This window comes from Alligator mississippiensis, chromosome 3 (genome assembly GCF_030867095.1).
Source record: "Alligator mississippiensis isolate rAllMis1 chromosome 3, rAllMis1, whole genome shotgun sequence".
In the NCBI taxonomy this organism is placed as follows: domain Eukaryota; kingdom Metazoa; phylum Chordata; order Crocodylia; family Alligatoridae; genus Alligator; species Alligator mississippiensis.
The window spans coordinates 94,641,858-94,667,500 of NC_081826.1; the positions used below are offsets into that span (position 1 = coordinate 94,641,858).

The 25,643-nt window shown below is 42.2% G+C and overlaps 1 protein-coding gene across 12 annotated transcripts in view; it reads left to right on the forward strand.

The window, feature by feature from the left end:
• The window catches only part of MTCL1 (microtubule crosslinking factor 1), a 189,361-nt gene that overhangs the window by 100,273 nt on the left and 63,445 nt on the right, over positions 1–25,643 (forward strand). For 7 of the 12 annotated variants that reach the window (XM_019490559.2, XM_059724242.1, XM_059724237.1 and 4 more), the window contains 2 exons: positions 17,419–17,478; positions 21,030–21,107. In XM_019490559.2, coding sequence (XP_019346104.1) covers positions 17,419–17,478; positions 21,030–21,107 — 138 coding nt within the window. The remainder of the gene's footprint in view (positions 1–17,418; positions 17,479–21,029; positions 21,108–25,643) is intronic. The other 5 variants (XM_019490563.2, XM_019490564.2, XM_019490560.2 and 2 more) reach the window with 2 other exon arrangements.

Here is a 25,643-nt window from a genome sequence, read left to right on the forward strand (position 1 = left end):
ACATTTAAGAAACATTGAAGAAACGGGACTCATTGGAAATGGAAAAGAAAGGCGCAGCTCAGCTGTGACAGTGAAGAGGAAGTAGAAATGTGTTCAGTGTAGTGGTTCACTATGACTTGAAAAAAAGTTGGGGCTGAAGGGGACTGTGCAGTGGGCACCATCATATGTATCTTATTGATATGGGCTGCACTTATTTATCCTTGTGGTAGGTTCCCTTCAGCATGTTTGCCCAATATAGGCCATGTGTTTTATAGTCTTGCTCAAAGTTGGTTGCATTTAATCAGCTTTGTAGTTGGTTTCCATTACTGAGCACATGCTTCTTTTGGCAGCCGTTCAATAATAGACAATGCATTTAATGAGGTACGTGATTATAAGATGAGGGGCTTTTTCCCCCCATGCTGGGGGGGGAGGGGGGAGGCAGGGGCGGGATGGATTTCATCTTGTATGCAAATAGATACGGTAGTCAAATTTCATTTCCTTGACCTTTAGTTCTATATTTGAGTTCAGGTGTTGCAGTTTTGTGTGGGCAAAAGTCAGAAATCAACCTCATCTAACGAGTTTGAGGCAATTTTTTCCTGTCTTAGAACAAAAGCAGAGCATACAAAGTCAAAGCCGTAATCCTGAAACACAAAAGTAGTTTTAGCAAGACATCTGCTATGGGTAGTAATTATGTGCATGAACTAAGAGTTCAGGATTCAGCCTCAAATTCATATTTCTTACTAACTTAAGTGAGAATTTTGCCTGAGTAGTGAGCAAATGACAATTTTGTTCCAAAATGATCTTGTATTTGCTTTGCATAATCTTTTATTATTGCATTTAACCATAAAGCCAGAATAAAGTTGGACAGGACCAGTTGTCATCAGTAGAATTTTAAAATAATTACTACTAATCCAAAAGGCATTTATGGGATATTCCCACCTTGTTTGATTGTTCCCACCTTGAGTTCCAACTGATACTGTACTTTAAACTGTCTGAAAAGTCTACCAAGTAAAGACAAAGGACATTTTATAGGAAAACTTTCCAAACCAAAGTGCTTGTCAGTCATTTTGTGTATTACAGTGTGACTAGGGCTACGAAGTTAAGCACTCAAAGGTTAGGAAATGCCAGAATGAAGGTTTCTCAAGCAACTTGGCCAGTGCAGCCATTATTCCAGTGTTCCTTATAATGTCAGATTGACTTGGTGTCCAGGTGTCAGACTGAACTGATCCAAGACAGTCTGATGTCATTCTTACCCTTCTCTGGTAAGTTTCTGGAGCACGTAACCTTTTCACGTAACTGAATTTATGGCCTTAACAATTGCTAAAAAAGCTTTTGAATGCTAGCTAGTCCAGTGTTATCTTACTGAAACTGCAGACTAACTCACAGAAATGGGACAGAAATTCTGAAAAGTATAAGCTAGCCACAGAAAGTCAGTGGCTTCTCTTCCCCACCCTGCATCATCTATAGTGTCTATGAGCACACATTCTGCACCTAGAATGTGGCTGACTCCATTCAAACTTGAAGCAAGCCATAGGAATATTGTGAGACAGGACCAATGCAGCAATTTTGCTGTAGGCATGAGTCCTGCTCCTGGTTTTGAGGGAATTGGAAGGAGAGATGCAGACTTTTGCAGCTCATGACACCTCCCTCAACTCATTACTCAGGCTAATTTAATTTTCCAGAATTTCACACAAGGTAGAGATTGGGTATTTAGTACAAAGTTACTCAGCTGTGTCAGAAATGTGTGTGCAGTAGATAGGAGATGTGGTAAGTTCCTGTAATGACTTTAATTAATAGTAGTTCTTATATCAGGGTTTAACAAAATAACTGCAACTTGCATTATTGTGTAATTTGGCAACTACTAGAGCTAGGTAGGAAAAAAATAAAATATTTTTGCACCAGGATCTGCTAATTCATCACAATAAGAACATTCTTCTTTGATTTCAACAGAGTTCAGCTTAAATTCAGATATTCAAGTATTTAATTTTGACAGTTGTAGGATTTACTTCTATCTCATAAAATTTAACTTCAGGTTCTTGCAAGCTTACCACTTTCCATTCTCATGGGATTGAAAGCTGCAGACCTTCCAAGATCTTGGTTCCTTGGTAGTCCAGGCTCTTAGGCTCCTTGACTGATATGCAGCCTACTCAGCTGGGAGTGTTGGATGTGGACATCTAGGATTTCAAGACTCTGGCCCCTCATTAGCCAGTCAAGCAGGTTGCTTCTCATTCAGGGACCCACAGTTTTCCAAGTCCAGGACAGCCTACCAGATAGACTGCCTTGGGGATGGACCTCTTTTCCCTTCCCCATTACATACATTTTTAGCAAATGATGTGAGACAGGGAGTTCAAATACAGGTAAATCTAGTTCTGTATTTCAAACTTTGGGGGTTGGCTTTGATTTGGAAATGAATCAAATTATGAAATATAGAAATCTTTTGTACTCACTGCCACGGCTCTGCTCATTGCCATGGATTTTAATGAGCTTACTGCAATTAGTCCTTGCAGTGCTACTATTTTTGCTACAAGGTACACTTCTTGTAGCGTTACTAGTTTCTTAATTCACCTCTTAGTGTCCAAAATATCTAGTGATTTTTAAATGTTTTATATTTCAACTTTAGCGGTTTTGTTTGTGTGCATTTTCACTTTTCATGAGTAATGCAGTCTGTTCTTGTTTGTGCTTTTTATATTTCTTTCTGAATTTCACAATATATTTACCTTCTGAATTTGTGCCTGGTCTCTGCATCTTATTATTTGTTCAGAGGAGTACATTGCTGTCAGGTTTTCTCAAAAGATCTGTTCCATTCATTGTACCAAGACATGCTCCCAGGCTGGACTTTGCTGTTTCCTAATTGCAAGCATTGTGCTTCTGCTTGAATTAGATTTGCATACAGGTGAGCAATGTCTGTTATACCAGAGCTAGCTTTATCTGTACTTGAACTCGGTGCCCCATATGACTTGCTGAATTTGTATTTCCTTGGGGTGATCTATACCCTTTCAGGAAAACAAGTGCAGTCATTCCAAGATGAAAAAAGGATAGAGGTAATTTAAGATTCAAGTTTACAGTAGAGAAAATCACACAGGCTACTAAAGCTTAAATTCACCTTTTTATTATATACGAAGTAGGTGAGAGTTACTGAGCACTGAACTCTGTTCTTATGACTAACTGATAGATGGTCAACAATGAATTATAAAGCTTATTTGGGACATGTCCAAGTCAGGCAGATCATGTTGGTTGGCCTTTAATCTTTCCATTCCTTGAAATTTCATTTAGTACTTTATTGAAAAAATGTGTTGTTCTACTCTTGGGAAGACTGAATACATTTGTGTTCATAGTTGTCTGCTGCCTATGTGGAGAATTTTTCTTCCTCTCCCCCACTATAAAATTAGTTCTATAGTTGTTAATTCATTAGTGCTGAATGCAGAACAGCAAATGGCTCTGATGGTCTTTCTCTAAAGAAAACTGAGAACATTTAAAAAAAAAAAAGTCAATGCTTTTTATTAAATTGCTTGCAGTTTTCAGCTTTTTACATCAATATCCTAAAAGTCCTGTGCTAGAAAGATTTTGGAAGGTGTGGTTTAGAATGGAATGCCTTATTATGTTTAAATTAGATATATTAACCTACTGACCCAATAAGACCATAATGTAGGGGGCTGTACTCATCTCCTTTCTACTCCTTGAATATCACTATGCCTACCCCTCGCACATACACATGTACTCTTTCACCTCCTCACAGTCCTGGAACGGAGTATGTTGTTGCTGTATTGAATCATGTACTCCTGAAAGCCCACCATCTGCCACATAGCAATGGTGTGCCATTTTTTTATGGCAGAGATGGAGAAACTGTATTTCCATTTGTAATCTTTTCAAATGCAAAGGCACATTTTTAGAATGGTTTGATTGTGCAACAGAGAACAGCATGCTGAGTGTACACCAATAAACAGCATTTCTTTAGGAATGTTAAAATCATAATCCCCTGCTTCAGTATCACCTATGCCCCTCAAATCCTTTGTGCAAATCCCTTACAGACTGTCTGATCTTAACAGCTTCAGACTGAAGATGTATCAGATTGCCTGTTGCCATGTCCCAGTTCTAGGGAAGCAAATACAAATCCCTGTTTATGGAAAATAGGAGTAGATTATTCAGTAGATTATTTTGATGCAGTCAGCAGTTCCAGTTATGAACACTGAAGACTATAATGAAAAATATTTACTATAGTGTAATCATTTTCTAAAGGGTCGTTCCCACTAATGGTTGTGGAACAGGTGTCTGTCTAGACTGTCACAAAAACTGACATAATTGTAGAACTGAAGCAAACATCATCTGCCACAAAATGGATTATAAAAAAATCATGCAACTTATTTCATTTTGCTGCTTCGGAAATTGTCATATTTTACCCTCATGTTTTGCATATCCATAGCCAGAGCCAAAGAACAAACCTAGGGATTATAGTTACTAACAGTTTTGCTTTTGAGGAATATGATTGATTGATTGATTGATTGATTGATTGGTCAGCACCTACCCAAACTTCTCTGCTTTAGTGCATGAATAAGAAGTGGGTAAGAACATCTCTGATGCTATCCTGTGGATTTGTCAGCCATGTTTTTTTTATTAATAAAGTGTACTGTCAACAATTTAGGACAGGGAGCAATTCTATTTCTGTGCATGTGCATGGCACAGTGGAGTCCTTATCCCGATGGACAGTACTATATACTACAGTATAAATATTAATATCAGCATTTTGCTGCTCAGTGACTGCCTTGTTGCACCTGCCATTCTATGTCCTGATTCTGCAGTTGGCTCTGTGTGCCTGTGTGAAGGTCAGTGCATGATAAGTGTCCTAATTATCATGCTAGAGGCAAGGCAGTTTTCCTATTGTCCAGGCTGTGTGATATCTGGAAATGGAAGAAAGAAATTGATTGTCTAGCTTGATATTCCTGTTTACATCCATGTCTTGGAGTTCTGTCATGACTCTGTGGTTTTGATTTTCCCTTTTGGTGTATGAACTTGAAGCCACACAACAGAAGAGTAGCAGTGAGTGTGTCTGTGATGCTGGCATTTAAAGGACAGACACAGCATGAGGAGTTCACATTTAGTAGCTGTTCTGCTGAGGGATGACAAGGCTTGGAATGATACGTTTCTTCCTTGCACATCAGTATCAGATCACTGGTTTAGCAGGAGGAGAGAGAAGCATACTGTTTGGAAGACTCTGTAGCAGAACTCCTGATGTTTTCTTCATTGTAAAAAGAATTCAAAAAGTGTAAAGAGGATTCCCGTCTATGCATATTATAAATTATTGATGCATCCTGGGGTGTTTTCCAATATGTTATTTAAAAAAAGATGTTACGTCATAACAAAAATGTTTCTTGAGGATTTTTTTTAAGCAAAGAACTTCACACAAGAAGCAAATACAGATTTGGAAACAATGACATGAGAGCAAAGTGTAAAGTCGAGAATTTAGGAAGTTGGCTGTCTCTTATAGGAGCCCAGTTAAAGCAAGCATGTGTCTGAGCTGTAGATTGGACTGGATTCCTGTCCTGTGTTTGAAATTTATTTTTTAATTTACTTTATTACATCAGGTCTCCTTGTCAACCTTCACTGACCAAATCTTAAATGAAATGTTCTGCTGTAACCTATTATTCTGCCACCCCAGCCATCCCAGTTTCCATGTTGCTCAGAGCTGGATTCTTGCCTTTAAGACCTTCAGAAAGCAGGTGGCTCCCTGCTGTTTCTCTCTCTGCAGCATGTTCCCAGATCTGTTGGATTGAATCATCTGTAAATACCCAGGCCATAGAATATCATCACAATATCAGTCAGCAGCAGCAAAGGACATTGGGGAGCAATAAATGTGAGCTGGTGCCTGGTACTAATAGTGAGAGACTAAAGAAAAATTCCAAGCCTTCCTTCATAAGCTTATTATAATAATGTAATGAATCGCTAGGGGAATCCAAGTTAGTGCTTCAGAGCTGTTGCACGTTGCTGCTTGTTTACTCCAGGGAAATAAATTACTTTCATCCTGAATTCTAGCTTGTGATGCTTATGAGGTTTCATATATGCCTAGCTTTACTTGGTCATGTGGATGATTAATACAATAGCATTTATAGCTCCTAATAAAGAGATCATGTAGGAGAAATGTAGATATGGATCAATTGCATCAAATCCAGTTTTATCAGGACTCAGTGAGACATCTCTTGCAGGGGCCTGCAGCAAACAAAAGGCAATTAGCATTCCACAGTTCCATTAACTGTCCCACAGATACATATTAGAATATCCATGGAAAAATCTCTCAGTCAGCCTTGGACTTGCAAATGTTCATTAACGAGACACGCTGATGCAGATTGGCTCCTTATACTTAAAATACAACCAAGGCTTCAAAAAAGGGTTGGAAAACCATGACATCATATCCAAGTTCAGAGGTCAGCAATGTTTTTGGCCGGAATGCCAAAAACACCCCCGCCTTGACTTGGAAGATGTTGGCATGCCAGGGGCAGACAGTGGGGGAGCTATAAGGGGCCCAATCCTTGTTGTGGCAGTACAGCCACAGCCCCTTCCCCACTGTCTTCCTGGAGGTGCACGTGCACCTACTGCTGTGCACAGGCCCTTCCTGCTGTCTGCTCCAAGGCATGCGTGCCAAGCAAAATGCTTACACATACTATGGTCTGGCAGATGTGTTGAGGGTTTCTGACCCTTTCTCTAGTTATAACATCATAGCTGTTTCAAAGTCAGTAACTCTTACTATGTGCCTAGATAATACCTAAAGTGGTTATCAGAATATTTCTGTTTGTTAACTAAAAACAGCATTTCTTTTCCCTTTCTCAACAAACAGTCCTAATCCAATTTCTTCTTGTGGTGCCTTGGTGGAAGAAGCTTACTGTAGATGATTTGGGGTGTGACAGGCTGTTTTACAAGATATTTTAGCTATATTATTCTCTCTTAGTAGCAAAAGAGAAAAATTCTGGATTGTGAAATGTTTCAGGGTACATCTCTTTAGCAAGGTTCCTATTGTGCATCTCTTTAGCAAGGTTCAGCTCCTGTCTGATTCTTTGCATTCCTTAGCCACAAAGATTTTGCATGTTAAGAACTGCTGTTCTTTCTAAAACAGAACTTTCTACACCAGCCAGCAGAGATGAGCTGGTCTGAATGGCTGCCTCGGCTCTGTGACAAGGGTGGGACAACTGCTACTCTGGCATGACTTTCTACAGGATCCTAAAAAATGTCAGAAAAATGGTGGCAGGGGAAAGAAATATTACAGGTAATGGTAAGGTTTGACCCCACTCTGGGCAGCTGACCATCTATCACATGGTAGACTTTTTTAAACTGGTACCAATTGGAAGCATCTCTGTTAAGTAGTAGGAGTCACATTGGTGTAAAAAAGGTGAGAATTGGTCCACATTGGTCTATAATGCATTGTTCTAAAAACAAATAAACGGTGGGGCAAAAACTCTCTGCTTTGTTCATGGGTGGCGAATTGGCTGGAGGGTCACACCCAGAGAGTCGTGGTAGATGGGTCGGTTTCGACCTGGAAGGGTGTGGGCAGTGGGGTCCCTCAGGGCTCGGTCCTTGGACCGATACTCTTTAATGTCTTCATCAGTGACTTGGACGAGGGAGTGAAATGTACTCTGTCCAAGTTTGCAGATGACACAAAGCTATGGGGAGAAGTGGACATGCCGGAGGGCAGGGAACAGCTGCAAGCAGACCTGGACAGGTTGGACAAATGGGCAGAAAACAACAGGATGCAGTTCAACAAGGAGAAATGCAAAGTGCTGCACCTAGGGAGGAAAAATGTCCAGCACACCTACAGCCTAGGAAATGACCTGCTGGGTGGCACGGAAGTGGAAAGGGATCTTGGAGTCCTAGTGGACTCCAAGATGAACATGAGTCGGCAGCGTGACGAAACCATCAGAAAAGCCAATGGCACTTTATCGTGCATCAGCAGATACATGACGAATAGGTCCAAGGAGGTGATACTTCCCCTCTATTGGGCACTGGTCAGACCGCAGTTGGAGTACTGCGTGCAATTCTGGGCACCACGCTTCAAGAAGGATGCAGATAACCTGGAGAGGGTCCAGAAAAGGGCCACTTGTATGGTTAAGGGCCTGAAGACCAAGCCCTATGAGGAGAGACTAGAGAACCTGGACCTTTTCAGCCTCCGCAAGAGAAGGTTGAGAGGCAACCTTGTGGCTGCCTATAAGTTCATCACGGGGGCACAGAAGGGAATAGGTGAGTATTTATTCATCAAGGCGCCCCCGGGGGTTACAAGAAATAATGGCCACAAGCTATCAGAGAGCAGATTTAGATTGGACATTAGGAAGAACTTCTTCACAGTTAGAGTGGCCAAGGTCTGGAACGGGCTCCCAAGGGAGGTGGTGCTCTCCCCTACCCTGGGGGTCTTCAAGACAAGGTTAGATGAGTATCTAGCTGGGGTCATCTAGACCCAGCACTCTTTCCTGCTTATGCAGGGGGTCGGACTCGATGATCTACTGAGGTCCCTTCCGACCCTAGCATCTATGAATCTACTGGTATGTATAAACCCTTTAGCCCTGGAGGTTTGCTTCTTTAAAATACAGGGGGTGGGGCATTCTTTAATTGTATACCATCTTTTCTAATAAATGCAAACAGAAATGGTGATATTCCATTTCAAAGGAATTGTTTGTAATTCATCTTTGCATCTGGAACATTATTTATTCAACTTGTACGCAGTACCAATGTCTGTGCATAGTTTCTCACACATCGCAGTGATAAAAATTGTCCTTAGGGCCATATTTTCAGAAGTCGGTCTCCTTTACAAGTGTAAACAATGTCACTGTAATGTCTGCCTACTTGATTTATAGACTTAATTTGATGTGCACATGACATCAAGCCTACATGTAAATGTAGATGAAAATTGTGACCTTGCACCTATCCTAATAAACAAATTATGGGCATGAAGCTCTGAGTTTCCCATTCTCTTTTCTTGGCTCTGCTCTACTGCGTCCTATCTTCCACCACAGGCAGATTAGATCAAAGTGAAAGACTGAGACAAGTGAGGGAATGAGTCTCAAAGGAGAGAGTTTTGGCAAGGGATCCTGGAGCTGTCAGGGAACAGCTGTCTCCTCTTTTAGAATAAAAACTTGGGGGATGACATATTTACATTTCTAACTGTAACCTTGCTCAAACTATTTTAATTCATTTTTGCACAGAATCTATTGCCTGAACTCTTTTATATGTATTCTTTTCCTTTTCCTGAGTAATCTCTTTCTCTCTCGCTTGCTTACCCTCTTTCCTCCCTCAATTTGCTATAATTTTCTTTTCTTTTTGTTTGCCTTTTTTCCTTCTTCCCCTTTTGTCTGTAGCAGCTAGACTAGGTAGGAGCTAGATACAACTCTTATCTCCCCCAATTTCTCCAGGCTACTCACTCATTTTCCATCACTCTATTCAGCTACACCTCCACCCTTGTCTGTTGTTTTACCTAATCCTCCATTTTCTAGCCCCGCTATTGCTCACACTCATTACAACTAACCCATACTCTCACCTCCATTTTCCTATTAAAATTCATATCAAACTCAAACTTCCCAAAAAAATAAAACCTGAAATATGCTCTAGGACAATAGTCTTAGTAGCGTTTGCCACTCAGAGAACCTCTGAGTTTCCCTCACATCTGGCTGGGACACCTTTCTTTAATTATATGGGATGGACAGTGTCATAACTTGATGACATGTTTGTTGCCCTCTGGGGGTCATGTACCTGTTATAGTATCTGATTCTTTGACAATAAAATCATTTAGAGGAGGAACTCTATCTTTGGGGTGTAATAAATTTCAGGATGTTCAGTCCATTAATCCAGTTTTATTTAACTAAATAACAATAAAGCAATCAGAATATATGATCTTCCACTTTTAATTCTAGTTCATAAATAACATCTCTGCAAATGAGGTCACTGAACAACCAATTTCTTGTACAACTGCTTGGCATATGTGCCAGCCTGTAAGTGAAATATAAATATAAAGGAGACTCAAGGCAGTAGCTCTGTAAGAAGTGCAGAGATTATAGGAAGTTGTGGAAGGTACAACACTTAACAAAGCTTCTAACTGTTTCCACACATCTTTTACTTTTTCCTTTCCCTTGGATTTGTCTGTCAGTAAATCTGCTTCATTCTCCTTTGAGTTTTCTCTTCCCTTTTCCATAGGGGTGTCCCTACTTCCAGGACCAGTTAGGGTTCTGCTGCCCCCTCTCACTCTGGCCAGGGATGGGCAGAGAGAGGTAGTCTGAAGTCAGGGAGAAGACAAGGTAGAGTTGCACTTCATAGACTAGCTAAATCAGAGATATATACTATGAGTTGAGCAGCAGCTGCTCACCCAACACCTTGCTCTCCACTCACCACCTCCTCCAGACTGCGTTCAGAACTTTGCCTTGCTGCTCCACTCCTCCTGGGAGGAGCAGAGCAGCCACTGCTCCCTAAGTGCTCCTCTGACCACAGTCATCCCAGCCTGGGGAATGCACAGAGGTATTTTCCCTACTCCACTCCAGGAGGAGTGGAACAGCAGAAGCATACAGGCAAGATCTTCCTCATCAAAAGATCTTTCTCCCAGATTTGGCATGTTTCCTGTGGGAGAAACTGCAGAAATGCCTGTACTCTCCTATCTTCTAGTGGGAGAAAGGCATTTCTCCCACTAGAAATGTAAAGTCTCACTTGCCCTCTTTTTTGGGGGGGAGGGGAGGGTGTTGGAGGGGAGGTTTCTTCCCTTCCACTTTAAGTTTATCCTTTCTCCACCTCCTTTATGTGACCCCTTTCTGAATGCCATGTCGTCTTCTTGTCTTTGCTGCCTCTTTACCTTGGAGCTTACATCATTCATTACCCACTGTACAAGAAAAGTATTAGGTTTTCACTGATCCATAAGTACTCCCCCTGCAACCTTTGAACTTCTCTTAAGGATTCTGGCTGTCACCATAAAGCAAGGTCTTCTCTTTTTCCTTTCCTCTCAAAGGTTTTGAGATTTAGCCTGGAGAAGAAAAGAATGAGAGTGGCTGACTTAACAGCTTTTACATAAGTGTAAGGTGGTTATAAACAGGATTGTCATCCCTGGGTGCCTATACACGAGTGTGGAGGCTGCTTCAACACATCGGAGCAGACTCGATTAATTGAGTCTGCTGGAGTGTGGTAATTACCGTGCTCCAGCAGCCTCCAGTGTCATGTGTATCAGTGTCCCCATGCTTCAAAATAACAGCAATGGTGCTTGAACTAAAGCTTGTTCAAGTACCCATAGAAGTAACTGATCTTATATTGCAATAAGGGAATTTTGGATTGAATATTGGGAAGAACTTTCTTATTAGGAAGATGTTAAGCACTGAAACAGATTACCTAGAGCGGTGGTCACCAGCCAGTTGATCACAATCGACTGGTCAATCGGTGAGCCTCTGACAGTCAATCTCAGTCTGAGAGAGTCCCCCAGACTGAGATCCACTGTCAGAGCCTCCATGGGGTCGGACTCGATGATCTATTGAGGTCCCTTCCGACCCTAACATCTATGAATCTATGAACAGAAAATGCTATTAAAGTTCAAGAAACCCTTTAGAGCATTTTCTAGGGATTTGCTGATTTGCTAAACAGATGATCGGGAGCAGTGGGATGCACGTGGGAAGTGGCCAGGATACAGTCTGGGAGTGGCGGGATGCATGTGGCTGGGCTGAGCTGTACCCCCTGCCACTGGGGCTGGGCCGGGTGAGTGGGACAATTCCCTTCTGCGTCCCCTGCCACTTGGTGAGTGCAGCCCCAGTGGGGCCAGAGGAGGGGCAGAGCCCAGGCACAAGTTGGGGAGGGGCTCTCACTGCTTCATGCACCCCGGTGGAGGTCCGGGGGGCATATACCCCCTGATTGGTGTACGGGGTGAAGCAGCTGCTGCTGCACCCTGGGCTTTGCATCCCAAGCCCTGTTGCAGCTGCTAAGGGCACAAAGCTCAGTGCACAGTGGCAGCTGCCTCAGCACACAGATTGGGAGGGGAGCACATGCCCCCTAGGCCTCCACCAGGGTGCGTGCAGCAGTGGGAGCCCCCCTGCATGTCAGGACAAATTGTCTGGGCTGCGACCCTCCCCCGGCCCAGACCTGACAAGGCCCAACTCACCCATGCCGCTGCCTCACTTCCTCCTTTACTTCAAAAAGTGATCTTCACTTTAAAAAGGTTGGCAACCACTGACCTAGAGAGATTGTAGAATCTCCATCTTTGTAAATTTTTATGAACAGATAAACACATTCTTAGATGAGAAGGTTTTCACAGGGATGATCCTGCCTTGAACAGTCAATTAAACTAGAGGAAGACTTCCTGAGGCCCCTTCTGGTCATTTTTGTCCTATGAGTCTATAAAATCTTATTCCCTTATTCCCACCACTTTTCCTGCTGCCGGAGGTTTAGACAGGGTTAACTGTCAGTGGTGGAACTGGATAAGAAACAGCTCCTCTGCTTCACACATGCAACCTTATTCTATATGATATTATTCTCTCTCTCTGCAGAGGCAGCTGTAGATTAGGCTCTTATTTGTGGGTTATGCTGAGATCAAGGTGTTTATCTTTCCTTACTCATTGCTGGGCTTCCCGTCCAGCTTTTGGTGAGGATTTGAAAGGTGATGAGAGATAGCATGCCCTAGTACCTTCTTATACCAACAGGTCTGCTGCCATTGCATCTGTAGCTTTTATTAGAAGCCTGTCTTTTAAAACTGTCACACATTATACTTACAGCAATTCACCTTTGTTCTTGTGATGTTGTATATTATAGTGAAATCAGCATGAAATCATTTTTCATCAAGTAACCTCCTGTTTTAAGAAATCACTTTCCCCAAAGATCTTATACAGGGGTCAGCAATATTTTTGGCCAGAGTGCCAAGAACACCATAACCATAAGATGTTGACATGCCAGGGGAGTGTGGCAAGGGAGCTGCGAGGGGCCCAATTCCTGTTGTGTCAGTGTAGCCACAGCCCCTTCCCCACCATCCTTCTGCCTGCGCACATGCACCTGCCATCAGCAACGAACCAAGCTGGGGCTCCACAGACCTCAGTGTGCAGTTTGCAGCCTCCCTGCCACTGGCTGCGAGCAGCCTGGGCTGCGGTGGGCATCAGGGGCCAGCTCAGAGCCTGGAGTGACTGTGGCAGGTGGCTGAGAGGTGCAAGCCACTGCACCAAGGTTTGCAGAGCCCTGGTCTGGCTTATTGCTGGCAGCAGGTACATTTGTGCCTTGGGGCAGATGGTGGGGAAGGGACCAGGGCTGCACTGCCAAAAGGACTGGGCCCCTCACAGCTCCCCTGCTATCCTCCCCAAGACTCACGTGAACTTGCTGCCAGCAATGAGTTGGGCCAGGGCTCTTGCAAACCTCAGTATAGCAGCTTGCACCTCCTGACCATCTGCCACTGCCAGCCCAGGCTCTGGGCAGGCTCCTGCTGCCTGCCATAGAGCCTGTTCTGCTCACAGCAGGCATTGGGGAGTCTGCAAGCCACTGCACCAAGCTCTGCAGAGCCCCAGCCAGACTCGTTTATCGCGGTGGGTGTACGCGTGCCTCCAAGCAGATGGCAGGGGAGCTGTGAGGGGTCCAATCCTTGTTGTGGCAGTGCAGCCCCGGCCCTTTCCCTGTTGTCTGCCCCAAGGTGTATTTACCAAGCAAAATGCTTTTGTGTGCCACACTCTGCCATGCATGCCAGGGGTTGCCAACCCCTGACCTAATACAGTTTGTTTAGCTTTTCCTTAAAGACTGGTTCTTGCTAGTCTCCTTGGTATAGAAGTATAGTAATATGTGAATGTTCATCCTAGTATAAATGCAAATTAATTTCCAACACCTGGTTCCTTTGCAGGAAAGTGCTTCTTTCCTCATTCAATTAAATAGATTTGCTTAAATTAGTCATACTACCCCATGTCATCTACTATGGTTTGCAGTGGTTTCCAGCACCCTTAGTCCTGATTAAAGCATTTCTTGGTTTTGTCCCATACTTCTCTGCTTCCTGTGCCCATGGATGGAAGGGAGATCTTCCATTTCTGCCATACCTGAATTCCCCAGGGGTGGAAGTCTCCAGTCTTGCACTATCCATTGCCCACATTTGTGTATACCAACTGTTTTGCCCATGTTTTAAATGCTCTGTGTACAGACTGATGAAGTTTTGCTTTGTACTCACTGCCTTGCCCATTCCCAATTACAATGCTCCTCTCCTTTTAAAACTTGTGACTACAAAGTTCCTGTGGGCCTAGTGTTGAGGTATATTGAAATAATATGCAAAATCTTCCTTCAACTCAAATATACCACTGCCACAAGTCAAGGCTGTCCTCCTGACAAGCTTCTCTGCACCCACCAGAATGCTCCTACATCTTTCTTCCATTTTGTACACAGGCCAGCACCTTTATGTTGTGAGTTTCCTCTGTGCTTTTGTGCAGAGTTGACTGGATGGGATTCTGGTTAAATCCTACCAGCCTAAATCCTTTGAGTGGAGGGGATGCTGTAAGTCACTCCCCTTCCTCGACAAGACACCTGGGGTAGGGAATTCTTTGACCAGTACCCCAGCCTAACATTGTGCATTTGGCAGTGGAATCTGATTGCTGAGCTGTACTAATGTAGATGAAAACAACAATTGGATCCTACTTCCAAAACTAGGTTCACAACTTCTTGTTGTCCATGGTATTGTGGTACAGCTCTGCCAACAGAAGCTTGACTCCCTGTCCTTTTAATTATGAGCTACTCTTGCTCACAGACAAACATCTGTATTACTCTCCAGTGCATGCTATAACACTTATGGTACCACATCAGGTTGATTAATAGCCATTTCTATATTCAGCTTGGTGCATGAGCCAAATCAGGAGATTTTCAGGCTTTGACACAAGTTTATACATGTCAAGCCTGATTAATAATTGTTTTTGTTACAGGAAGTGTCAGAAGGTCCTAAGTGAGGTTAGAGGATCCTGATGTGTTAAACTGGTCCCTGCCTCCAAAAGCTATAAACAGATGAGTTAGCAAAAATGAAGGGAGGTGTAGAGTCTCAACCAGAGTCACACAGCAGGACACTGAATAGTAGAGCCAAGACTAGAATCTGCATCTCCTGAGTCCCAAATCAGTGGCCTACTCAAAGGACCATGTTCCCTCTCCAGCTATTGATGTCTTCCAACCACAGTAAATATTTATTATTTTGTAAAATGTTTCGCTGTCCAGGGGATCATTTATCTTCACGTAACTTCAGTATTAGTTATAGGAAATCACTGCATTAGTTAGAAAGCAGATTAACAAAAATAAATTGAAGAATATATTGAACATATGGTGCTGCGTATGAAATGAGTTTAAATACTTATGCTGTTTATAACACACAAGAAAAGAGAAGATTTGTTTTAGGAATGCTTTAGCTATGATCTGTAGTATTTTGAAACCTAAAATAACCCTAGTTTAATCACAAGAAACTCACACAAAGTGTGAAACTGTAGAATTCAGCGCATGTTGTCAGCCAGCTGATGGCCTGATATTAGAATGGATTTACTTAACCAGTAGGGTTTCTCCCGCTCCTCTCGTCCAGGCTAGAGCTCAAGCTGCATGCGTGTTACTACAGTGGAGGAAGAGACTTACTTTACCTGAACTCACTGGGCCTAAATTCTGCTCCCACTTACATTGCTCTAAATCCTGAATAGTTCCATAAGCCTGTAGAGTAACACTGCATTTACACTATACAGCTCAGAGCAGAATTTGACCCAATGAAAACTTTGCTGTTGATTTTAAATGGATCAGGATTGGGCCTCAGGGCAATCCTGATATAAAGGCGGCAATTCTATCAAGTAAAACACAAGAGAGTGCTTCTCTGAGCAAACCAGTAGGAACAATTCTGGGTTTGTCTGAGCTGCAAATTGTCCTTTGAGAACAAGAATAAATGGAAGTTATTTTACTAAAATCCTCCAGTGTACTGAACCTGCCATGCTTTTGGATTAATGGTTAGGACATAACATCTTTCTTTTCAGGCCTTTATTTAAAGGCTATTTACATTTATTGAACAAAATAATTTTTTTCCTGTCAAGTCTCACTGTGCTTAAAACCTGCACAATCTGAAGAATCTGCAGAGTTCTGCTGTGTCACTTAAAAGTGGCCAAGATGCATAAGGTTTTCCTTTACACAGAAATGGAGAAAGCCATTAAGGAAGTAGCAGAGGGAAGTGGTCTAATTTACTTTAATAGGGAGCTGGACTACAAGGCGTCAGAAAATTGAGACGGGGATTAATATTTGTTTCTTCTGGGGGTTTACAGGTATATCCTGGAATGGTTGTCAGATCAGTCCAACTGGTGGCCTGAGAACTGCATGTGGACCCCAGCTGCCTCCTGTCCACTGCCATGTAGTAGGGTTCCATGTGCTGCCTGTGCAGTCTGCATGGCAGGGGACAAGGATCACATTGAAGTTCCCCTGGCCGCACTGAAGTCAAACAGCCCTATTATAAACTATTATAAAAATGAAGCAACACAGATTTTGAATCCAATCTACTCTCTATAACTACTCAACTCGATAGCTTCTTTGCCTGGTAATGGAGATTATTACTCCTCTATGAAATGTGCAGGTTTTAACCTACCAAAGCCAAACATACACTTCATGTGAGTGATGTCATTGCAGCAGTTTGAATTTTGCCGTAAAATAGAATTTTCAGAGAGAGAGAGAGAACTTGTGACATTATGAATGTCTTGTACTCTTTCTTTCATTGGGATGCCTGAAGGTATTGAAAATCAAAACTTTGGTTACTGTGTCATTACAGGATCCTGTATTTCACAAGCAATTTTCCTATAAATGACACTAAAAATACACAAAGCAGTACAGTTTCTAATTCCAAGTTATAAAATAAATTCAGTACACAAGGGAGACAATTGTTATGATGCTGGCCTTTAATCAGGTTCCCCAGTATACAGGCCAGAAAGGGTTAGACCTACTCTGTTATGCAGTGTTGCTTACACAGATGGGCTAGGGACAGACATTATGCATAAATTGTTTTAAGTTATCAGAAACTGGTTTAAACCTGTAACAGAACATAAGTTCAGTGAACATAAACCACTTTCAAAATGGGTGAAACTGGTTTAAGATAAACTTGGTTGAATGTAGCATCAGACTTAACTGATTTGGGTCAAACCCAGTCCCAGACAGGGTTCTCCAGTGTTTCATTTCCAGCATGAGTAATATTCTTGGATTTTTCTCATCTCTTTCAAATATAAATCACTGCCTTTGTAAAAAGCAGTTTTCACCAAATATTGTGTGGGGGAAAGGGAAAATTCCGCCCTTTGTGACCTTTTAAATAATGCACTTGCATTTTAAACAGCCATGTCACAGAAAAAGCTAATAGAAAACATTCTGATTTTCTTTTGTATTAGTTAAAAGAATATCATCTTTTCCCCAGTATCAGTTTTATGCTGATGGTCCTTTCGAATTTTGGTGGCATGTTTCTTATCAGTAAATGGCCATCGCCTGTTTCTTTTTCAGAGTTCCCTGAAGAGAAGAGGCAGCAGGGAAATGCACAAAGAAAAGAAGGCATTCACCCAGGTACCATTTTCAATAGCTTATACTTGATTTTATTTCGAATTGTATGCCTATTTAATAGGAAACTCAAGATCTGTTTATTGGGTGTTAAAGGATTCATAAAAAATATCAGATAAAACTTGATTAGCCTTAAATCTACTGAGACATTTCAGATAATTTAGAAACAATTTAGGACACAAATTTGATCTTTATGCCTTGCAGCTGCTGTTTTATTCTTCATATCTGGTATTTGTGGACTCAGGCTGAAGGTTTTTGTCAAGACAAGAAAATCACCTTGCCTCATAAAGTAACTGGATCATAGCTTAGGGACTAACTAAATTTGTATGTGGTGCCAAAGTTTGTATTAATGAGCATTTTGGCACTGAATGCTGTTCACATGCTGAAACAACACTTAATGTGTTGTGTCAGAGCCTAAGGTTTTGTTTCTCATGTGAACTTAAAATATCTGCTTCCTCTACTGCAATTAAAATAAAAACTCTGAGCTATCCACCCTCCCTATTAGGATGCTGATTGTACTGAATTCTTACAAGCTGGGTTTTCCCAGGAAGGCAGTCTGCCTGGGTTCAGCTCCTTTTTGTGAAGGCTGCAGTGGCTGGCGCTTTTTCCAGCCCCCATTCCATTCACTAATAGATCAGAGATGCGGGGTAGGCTTCTCTCACTGAGGGATAGAAGAGAACTCTAATAGGAGCATCACAGCTTTGTTGAAGAGGAGCTGTTTTGGGTTCTCCTCAGCCATCATCTACAATTTGAGCCTAATCAAATGATTCTAGCATGTAATGCTTCTTAGTTTTCTTTAACTGGCTGGAGCCTTAAAATCAATTGCTTTTTTAATCATTTTAATATATAGCTCTTAATGAGATTAACAACCAAAGTTGAATGGGTAGGATGAGTGAATAGAAATATATTATTCCAGATGTAATATCTTGCAGAGGACTCAAACATAGGAATGCAATGGAAGCAGTCTTTCAAGAGGGTACACTGTTCTTTCTTCCATAACTACCAGATAATGAGGAGGCTTATTTAAATCATCAGCTATTTGGGGCAGGCTTTCTGTAAAGCACTCAGCACACTATAGGGTGAATATCAGGGTGGGCAATTATTTTGGCTGGAGGGCTGCTTAATGAGCTTTGGTGAGCTGTTGAGGGCTGCAAGGGTAGCTCCACCCCTTGACAGGTGCCCCACCCCCTGGTCGCCATCTTGGGACCAGAAGTCCCGCTCCCTAGCCCCTGACTTTTGCCACTGGAAGTTCCTCCCCTTGCCCCAAGAAGTACTTCTTTTGGGAAAGGGTTTGCCATCTTGGAACCAGAAAAAAAAATTATATACTAAAAATCGAACATTCATAATAACGTATTTTAATTTTATTTTTAAAAATATTTTTATTCTGATTTGTGTGTCTGAGGGAGGGTCTGGGGGAGGGTCTGGGTTATGTGTGGATGTGCGTGGGTGGATATCGGGGGCTCAGAGTGTGTTTGTGGGGATGTGTGGGTGTGTGTGGGGGTGAGTATGGGGTTTGTGGGGTGTGTGGAGGAGGAGGGTGGCTGCGGGGGTGTGTAGGGGTGTGGGTGTGGGATGTGCATGGGGAGTGGGGGGGTGCGGGTGCGTGTGTGTGGTGTGGTCTGTGTGTGTAACAGTGACCAGAGCTCCCTCCAGAGGCATGTGGGTGTGGGTGGGGGGGTTGCATGTGAGGCGAGGTGTGGGGTTTGTGGGGGAGGGTGTGGGTGGGTGCGGTGTTTGTGGGGTGTGTGACTGTCTGGGGGGGAGGGTGTGGTTGTGGGGTTTGCAGGAGAGGGTTTGTGGGTATGGTGGGGTGTGCATGGGAGCCCCCCACACACACCAGCACCTGCCAGCACCTACCCCTACCCCGCAAAAGCCCAGAGCCCACACACTTTGTGGTGTGTCCCTACCAGCACTAACAGTGTGCAGCCCCAGCCCTGCCTTATGCCTGCTCTGGACTCAGCCCAGCAGGAGCGGATCAGCCAGAACCCATGCGCACAACCTCAACCTGGCTTGCCCCATACCTATTCCACACCACCCATCTGTGATGCATCCTGCCACTCCATGGGCACACAGCAGGGCTGGGGTGGCTCTATTGCTGGACTGCCTTTCTAGGCAGCCCAGGCAGCAGCAGCTCCTCACAACTGCCACCGCTGTTGGCCCCAGCCACTTGCAGCTGCTGCCACCACTGGCCCCAACCTCATGGTATCAGTGGGGACCTGTGTGTAAACCTCCAACCTGGCCCACCCCATGCCTGCTCCAGACTCCCCTGCACTGAGCGGCGATGGCAGCGAGGCAGAAACTGCCTCGCTTTTGCTCTGCACAGGCCCCTTCCCTTCATCAATATCAGGCCGTTCTTAGTGCGGCTACCTTAAGCCCTTGCTGGGCTGCCCTGTGACTGCTCTGCACTGTCACTGCTGCCCCGCTGGGCAGCCCAGAGATGACGGTGATAGCCGCAGAGATGCAGGGTAGCCCAGCGCAAGCTCTGGATGGCTGCAGCAGCAGAGAGGGGGAGGGACTGCTTTTCCCTTGTGCTGAGCAACAGTTTCTGCCCGGCTGTCACTGCTAATCAGCACAGGTGAGTTTGGAGCAGGCATGGGGCAGGCCAGTTTGGGGCTATGCGAGCAGGACCCTACCAGTACCACAGGGCTGGGGCCAGTGGTAGCAGCAGCCAGAAGGATTTGCCGTTGCCTGGGCTGTCTAGAAAGGCAGTCCAGCCACAGAGCTGCCCCAGCCCCTCTGCATGCCCAGGGGCAGCAGGACACACAACGGATGGCTATCCAGAAAGTCTAGATGTAACCAATGGGAAATGCTTGGCACGGGGCTGTGTTTGAACTCCTGCCCCACTTCAGCCTTAGGTACCTGACTCAGTCTTGAAAGTCAGATGCCTTTACTTGCTTATAACCCACTACATTACACAAAGTCCTGCTTCAGAGGTAGGTGCCTAGTGGCTATGTTAACTTGTCATTCAGAATGCTTAGTGCCACCCTTCAGGGTAGGCACAGATCACCACTGGGCAAACATAGAAGTCCTCATGTAGGCATCCTGGAACTTTGCAATCTAATTGGAGATGCTGTTGGAACATATGTACGTAGTGAGTTTTGTGGATTATCATTGTGGAGTAGGGTCAAACTGAATCTCTTTTTCACTTTAGTATCTAAAACCAGTTGAGAGCCATTTAGAACTTCTGGGAACAAACTAGATGGAAGTCTAAATTAATGTGAAGTAGTTGCTTACATATCCTTAGAGAATCTGAGCATTAATGATTTGTCCAAAACCACAAAGTCTAATTTTTTATCCCCGACCAATTTTTCCATCCTCAGACTTATTTTGCAAACAACAGTGAACATGAAGTAGAAACTTTAACTGCAGCTTTTTACTATCTATGTACTATGCATAGACTATATATCAGGACCAATTTTTCTCTACTGGGCACTCACAGTGAAAATTAACTGAAATGCCATAATACCTATAAAATTATTTTTGTCTCAAAATAAATGAAAGACTTTGCAATGACTCTCCACCACTAGTTTTATTGAAGAAAATAAGTTTTTATTCAGCAGAATTGCAAAATGGAGCTTCTTGGAAAATGCCAGGCAGCTGTCAAAACACAAAGGAAACTGGTTCTCCAGCGCAAGGTAGGAGCACTGGCACTCAGCCAGCAGCTTGGTTCCAGTTTTGGTCCTTTCATCAAACTTACAACCTAGTGAATGCTTAACCATCCTTTTGCCTGGCAATAACCTTGAGCAGATGGTGGTGGAGGTGCTGCTAGTTTGTGTCTATTTCTCTTTGTGTCCTGCCAGAAAAAGAAATATCATATTTTGGGATTTTTGATCAGGTCCTCAGTTTCCTGATGACATTTATTGTGCATAAGTAATGAGTTTTATCTCTACCCCTTTCTTCCTTGGGCTGCATGTTCTGTCTTTTCTTAATTTAGGTTATAAATGCATTAGGAGTGGGCTGATCTTGTTTTCTTTTCTTTTTTTCACCTCTCCAAACTGCCATGCAAAGTTATGGCACCATAATATATAAATATTTGCTACCAATAATCATGAATTACTAACTGTCCTTAATGATCTCTTAAAGTCAGTACCACGACTGTTAATGCTAGGCAGGCTTTAGATTCATCATTAGCCCCCATCTTAGCCTGGCATACGTATATCATTTTGGAAAGTATTCCATATGTGAGACTGTGCCACAGCCCAGCTTTCAACCTTTGAGATTTCTATGTTCTTGTTCCTTCAGAATATCATAAAGTTTGCTGATTACATTTTTTCCATGTAATGAATTAACTAATAACAAACTCACCTTCATCTCCATGTGTTGGCCCTTTATTTTGGTCCTTTATTTGCCTTATTTTTTAAACCTGCATCTAAACCTATCCTGCCTGCTTTCTTTTTAAAGTTTACTTAAACTGATAAAGAAATCATTGATATTTCTTGTACACAAAGCTTCCAAGTGGACATCTGTGTGAAGGTTGGAATCTTATATTTCTGGCATACTTAGATGTTAATGACATCTCTGCAGAACATTATTTCTTTGAAAAAATTCTCAAGGAAGTGGCATTGTCTGTTTTCATGCACTCTGTCAGTGCAACAGAAAAAATCCATTGCTTTGCCTCCTTTCCATATTTCCTTTCCATATTTGTTTGTTGGGATTATCATACATTAGCTTTCTTTTATGCATCAACTTTCTTAATGAAAAATAAATTCCTGTCAACTTTGGCTACTGTGGAAAAATACTAGATTTGCAACTGTGAATATGATAGACAAAAGATTAATAAAATATTAAAAAGTGGTAAAAGAATAATGAGTAAACATACTTTTTGACTTATAAAATAGTACTTTTACTTCTAGAATAACACTTAATTCTGTAGAAGCATTGGGTTTGTGTTGTCCAACATCATTGCACAAAAGAGTTAAGGGCCTGATCCAAAATCTGCTAAAGTCAACCAGCATCTTTGTTTCTTTAAAAGCAGACATCATACTTTGGTTCAAATATGGCCAAGGGACCATTGTTTATACTGCTTGAAATCAAGGCAATATTAATTATGAAACTCTACTTGACTTTAGTGAGAACACGTGCATGCCCCAATACATTAATAAGATAGCTACGTGGATTAGCCTGTCTTGTGACTCTAGTGGTTAACACCACATTGGGCTGGTGGAGATAAAAGAGAAGTTACTCAAGCACTCATGGAAAGACTTGTTGCCGTTGTCTGAGAGAACACCGTAGCCAAACTCCTGACTTGCACTGAGGGAGTAAAAGAAGCATTCCCGCTTCCTGTTCTGTCAATTTCTTTCTTCTTGAAAAGAACTTCTGGTGGTTAGGAGACCAGCCAGCTTCTGCCAGATCATTTTGAAAAGGTCCATGATGAATAATCATGAGGAAGTCCACTTTTGTTAGGCTGGAGTGCTATAGGATATTAACTAGTCTGTGTGAGGACTCAGTTTCTTCCCTTAGGAAAATAGAAAGATCCTTAGCCATATGGTGCATCTGGTCCTTGAAAGCCCCTGAAGTGATCCACTTGATAGAGTGAATGAGGAACAACAGTTTTTGCAAAGGGAGGGGTGCAGGTATGGATTAGTGTCCTGAAAATCTCAAACCTGAGTCCAGAGAATCCTTTCAGTCTAATCTAGCTAATCCAAAGGGATCAAAGATACTAAAGCCAATGAATGGGGTGCCAGGTGGTCATATCTATCCCCAGATTAATGGCTGATTGGAAATCCTAAATCCAGTAAGGAGTTCATCAGAAGGAGTGAATAAGCACTCTGAGACCATTGAGCCTGAAACCAAGAGTTTTGTGTTAACAATTTGGAAAACATGGACTGATCTTCAGAGTCTAAATCTTTGACCTGGAACCACAGACAATGCAGAGCCTGCTTCGAGTCTGTACTGATGTGCCAGCTTCTACAGGCAGTACCACAGTGATCAGATCCAAAGCAGGCGCCAGTTCTGAAACAGCGATTGGTTTTAGATAAAATGGTAAACTCGGAGATATGATTTTGTTTATAGTCACACAGGACTGAAGGTAATGGTTCCCAGGGTAAAATAAAAATACTCAGTGCTGGAAATGACAAAAGCAAACTGCTGAGATGATGAGGCGAGGTGTAACCATCCTTTCATTTCCTGTTTGGATGAAATCTGTCCTGGAGCTTTCAGTACTGGAACTACAGTTTCTCCAGATTTGTGACCCACTAGAGGCCTTTCTGGAGCTGAAGAAGTGGCAAGTGTCTGTGAGAAGCCAGTGTTGGATAGCACAGAGCACCTGTTCAAATCCTACAGGCTGGAATTGGAGGCAGAACTCCTAGATTTGGCTATGAAGTACATCTGGAACTGTTTTTGTGGTTTGAACATGTCTTGGCTATAAAAGACCTGCATTTCCCAGGAATGTGGGATTCTCACAGACAACAAAATTGTACTTTAATTTTCCATCAGATACAGGCATGGGACTTTGGCATGCCTTAAACACCAGAAAGCCTGAAAACCCCATAGCAAGATGACTTCAGAAACAGTAAAGAAGGGAAAAAAGAGCTCCTAATTTCTCTCCCCAGGGAAGAGAGAAAATATAGGCAATAGGCAGCTTCTAGCATAGCATGACTGCCTTGCCTTAAAAGGGGGTGGGGAGCGCAAAGCCTCCATTGGCAAATGGAAAGAAATTGCTAAGAAATAAATGTTCTCTTTCTTTATAAAAGGATGAAAGAGAAAAATAAGAGTAATGAGGAAGCAGCTTAAAAAATCTTTGAGTAGAATTGCAAGCCACAGCACAAGCTGGCCAGAAGTGTTTTGTCCACAGCCAAGGTGGTTGAGAGGAACTGTGGAGCAGGAAATGCACTGTCCTTTTATTCTCTTGATTCAGGGTATCATGGAAGGAGTGGCTACAACTTGGGTTACAGTAGTGATAGTCTTGAGGAGCATTCATACCTACCAATGGAGATATGCATGTGGGCAATCACTTGAAAGAGAATTAGGCAATTAAACAGATTCTTGAGTTCTGGAGCCAAAGAAAGATGCCGAACAAGATAAACTCTCTTGTATTTCAGAGAAAGCATAAAGAAAATGTCACATGGGAGTGCTTACGGCTGTTGAAAAACAAATAAATGCAATTTGAACAGCCAAACGTGAGTTCTGAAAAACAAAAGCCTCAATTTTAAATTTCCTTAAAATGGACCAAGCATTCATCTAGACATGTAATTATGGACCTACCTTTGGTTCACTTGCTATGAATCTGTAACAAAATCATACTTTTGAACTGTCATAGTCTTGCTGAGTGTGAAACAGCACACAGTTTATTGCATGTGTACCCTATGGCCTTCCCTTGATGAAATGCTGATGCAACCTACAATCTTATGAGAGTGTGTTTCACTTTTATGGTGATACTGATGAATTTATCTTTTGATTCCCTGTGCCTGCATCTCCATGATAGTTAATAAAAGTGAGTTATGTAAGCGGTTTGTTCATCAGCTTAAAATTTACTTAATGTTGTGTCCCATTTCTATGTGGAGTTTTAATCTAATATGGTACAATATTTTAAAATTGCCCTGTCCTCCAAAATATAGGAGGAAAAAAACCCTCAGACCAGTTGTCCAATGGTCTGTGTTTTCTATAAGATTTTTAAAGGGAGTTAGATTTTGATTCATTCTTTTTTTTTTTTTTTTACCAACATCACTTGTTGCAGGTTCTGATTATTTTTTAGATCCCAAAGAACACAGTTGCCATAGATATGTTCTAATAATAAAAATAATAGCACTTTTCATTTTCAAGACAAGTCACAAATGTTACTTATCCCATAGAATATTTTGAGGATTCATTATAAAACCTAGAGCATACTTTTTAACATTGGAAGTAGTTTTACAGTTCAACAGGCTTTGGTGTTCTAGACAGATTGTTAAAAAAACCAAAAAGAAGAATAATGAATTACTTATGCAGTTAGTATTGGCTGATGATAAAAATTATCTTCATATTTAAAATGAACAATAAAGGAATATGTAAAAACAAACCCCCCAAAACACTGCACTATTTCCTTTCAATGATATTATTTTCCATTAAATTTGTGTGGTGTTTGATTATTGTTAAATTCATTTTCAATTATGCTGTGATTTTTATTCATCTATAATCAGTTATAAACTGTATTACTTTAACCCAGGACTAAGTTGTGAAATGTGTCAACTTTG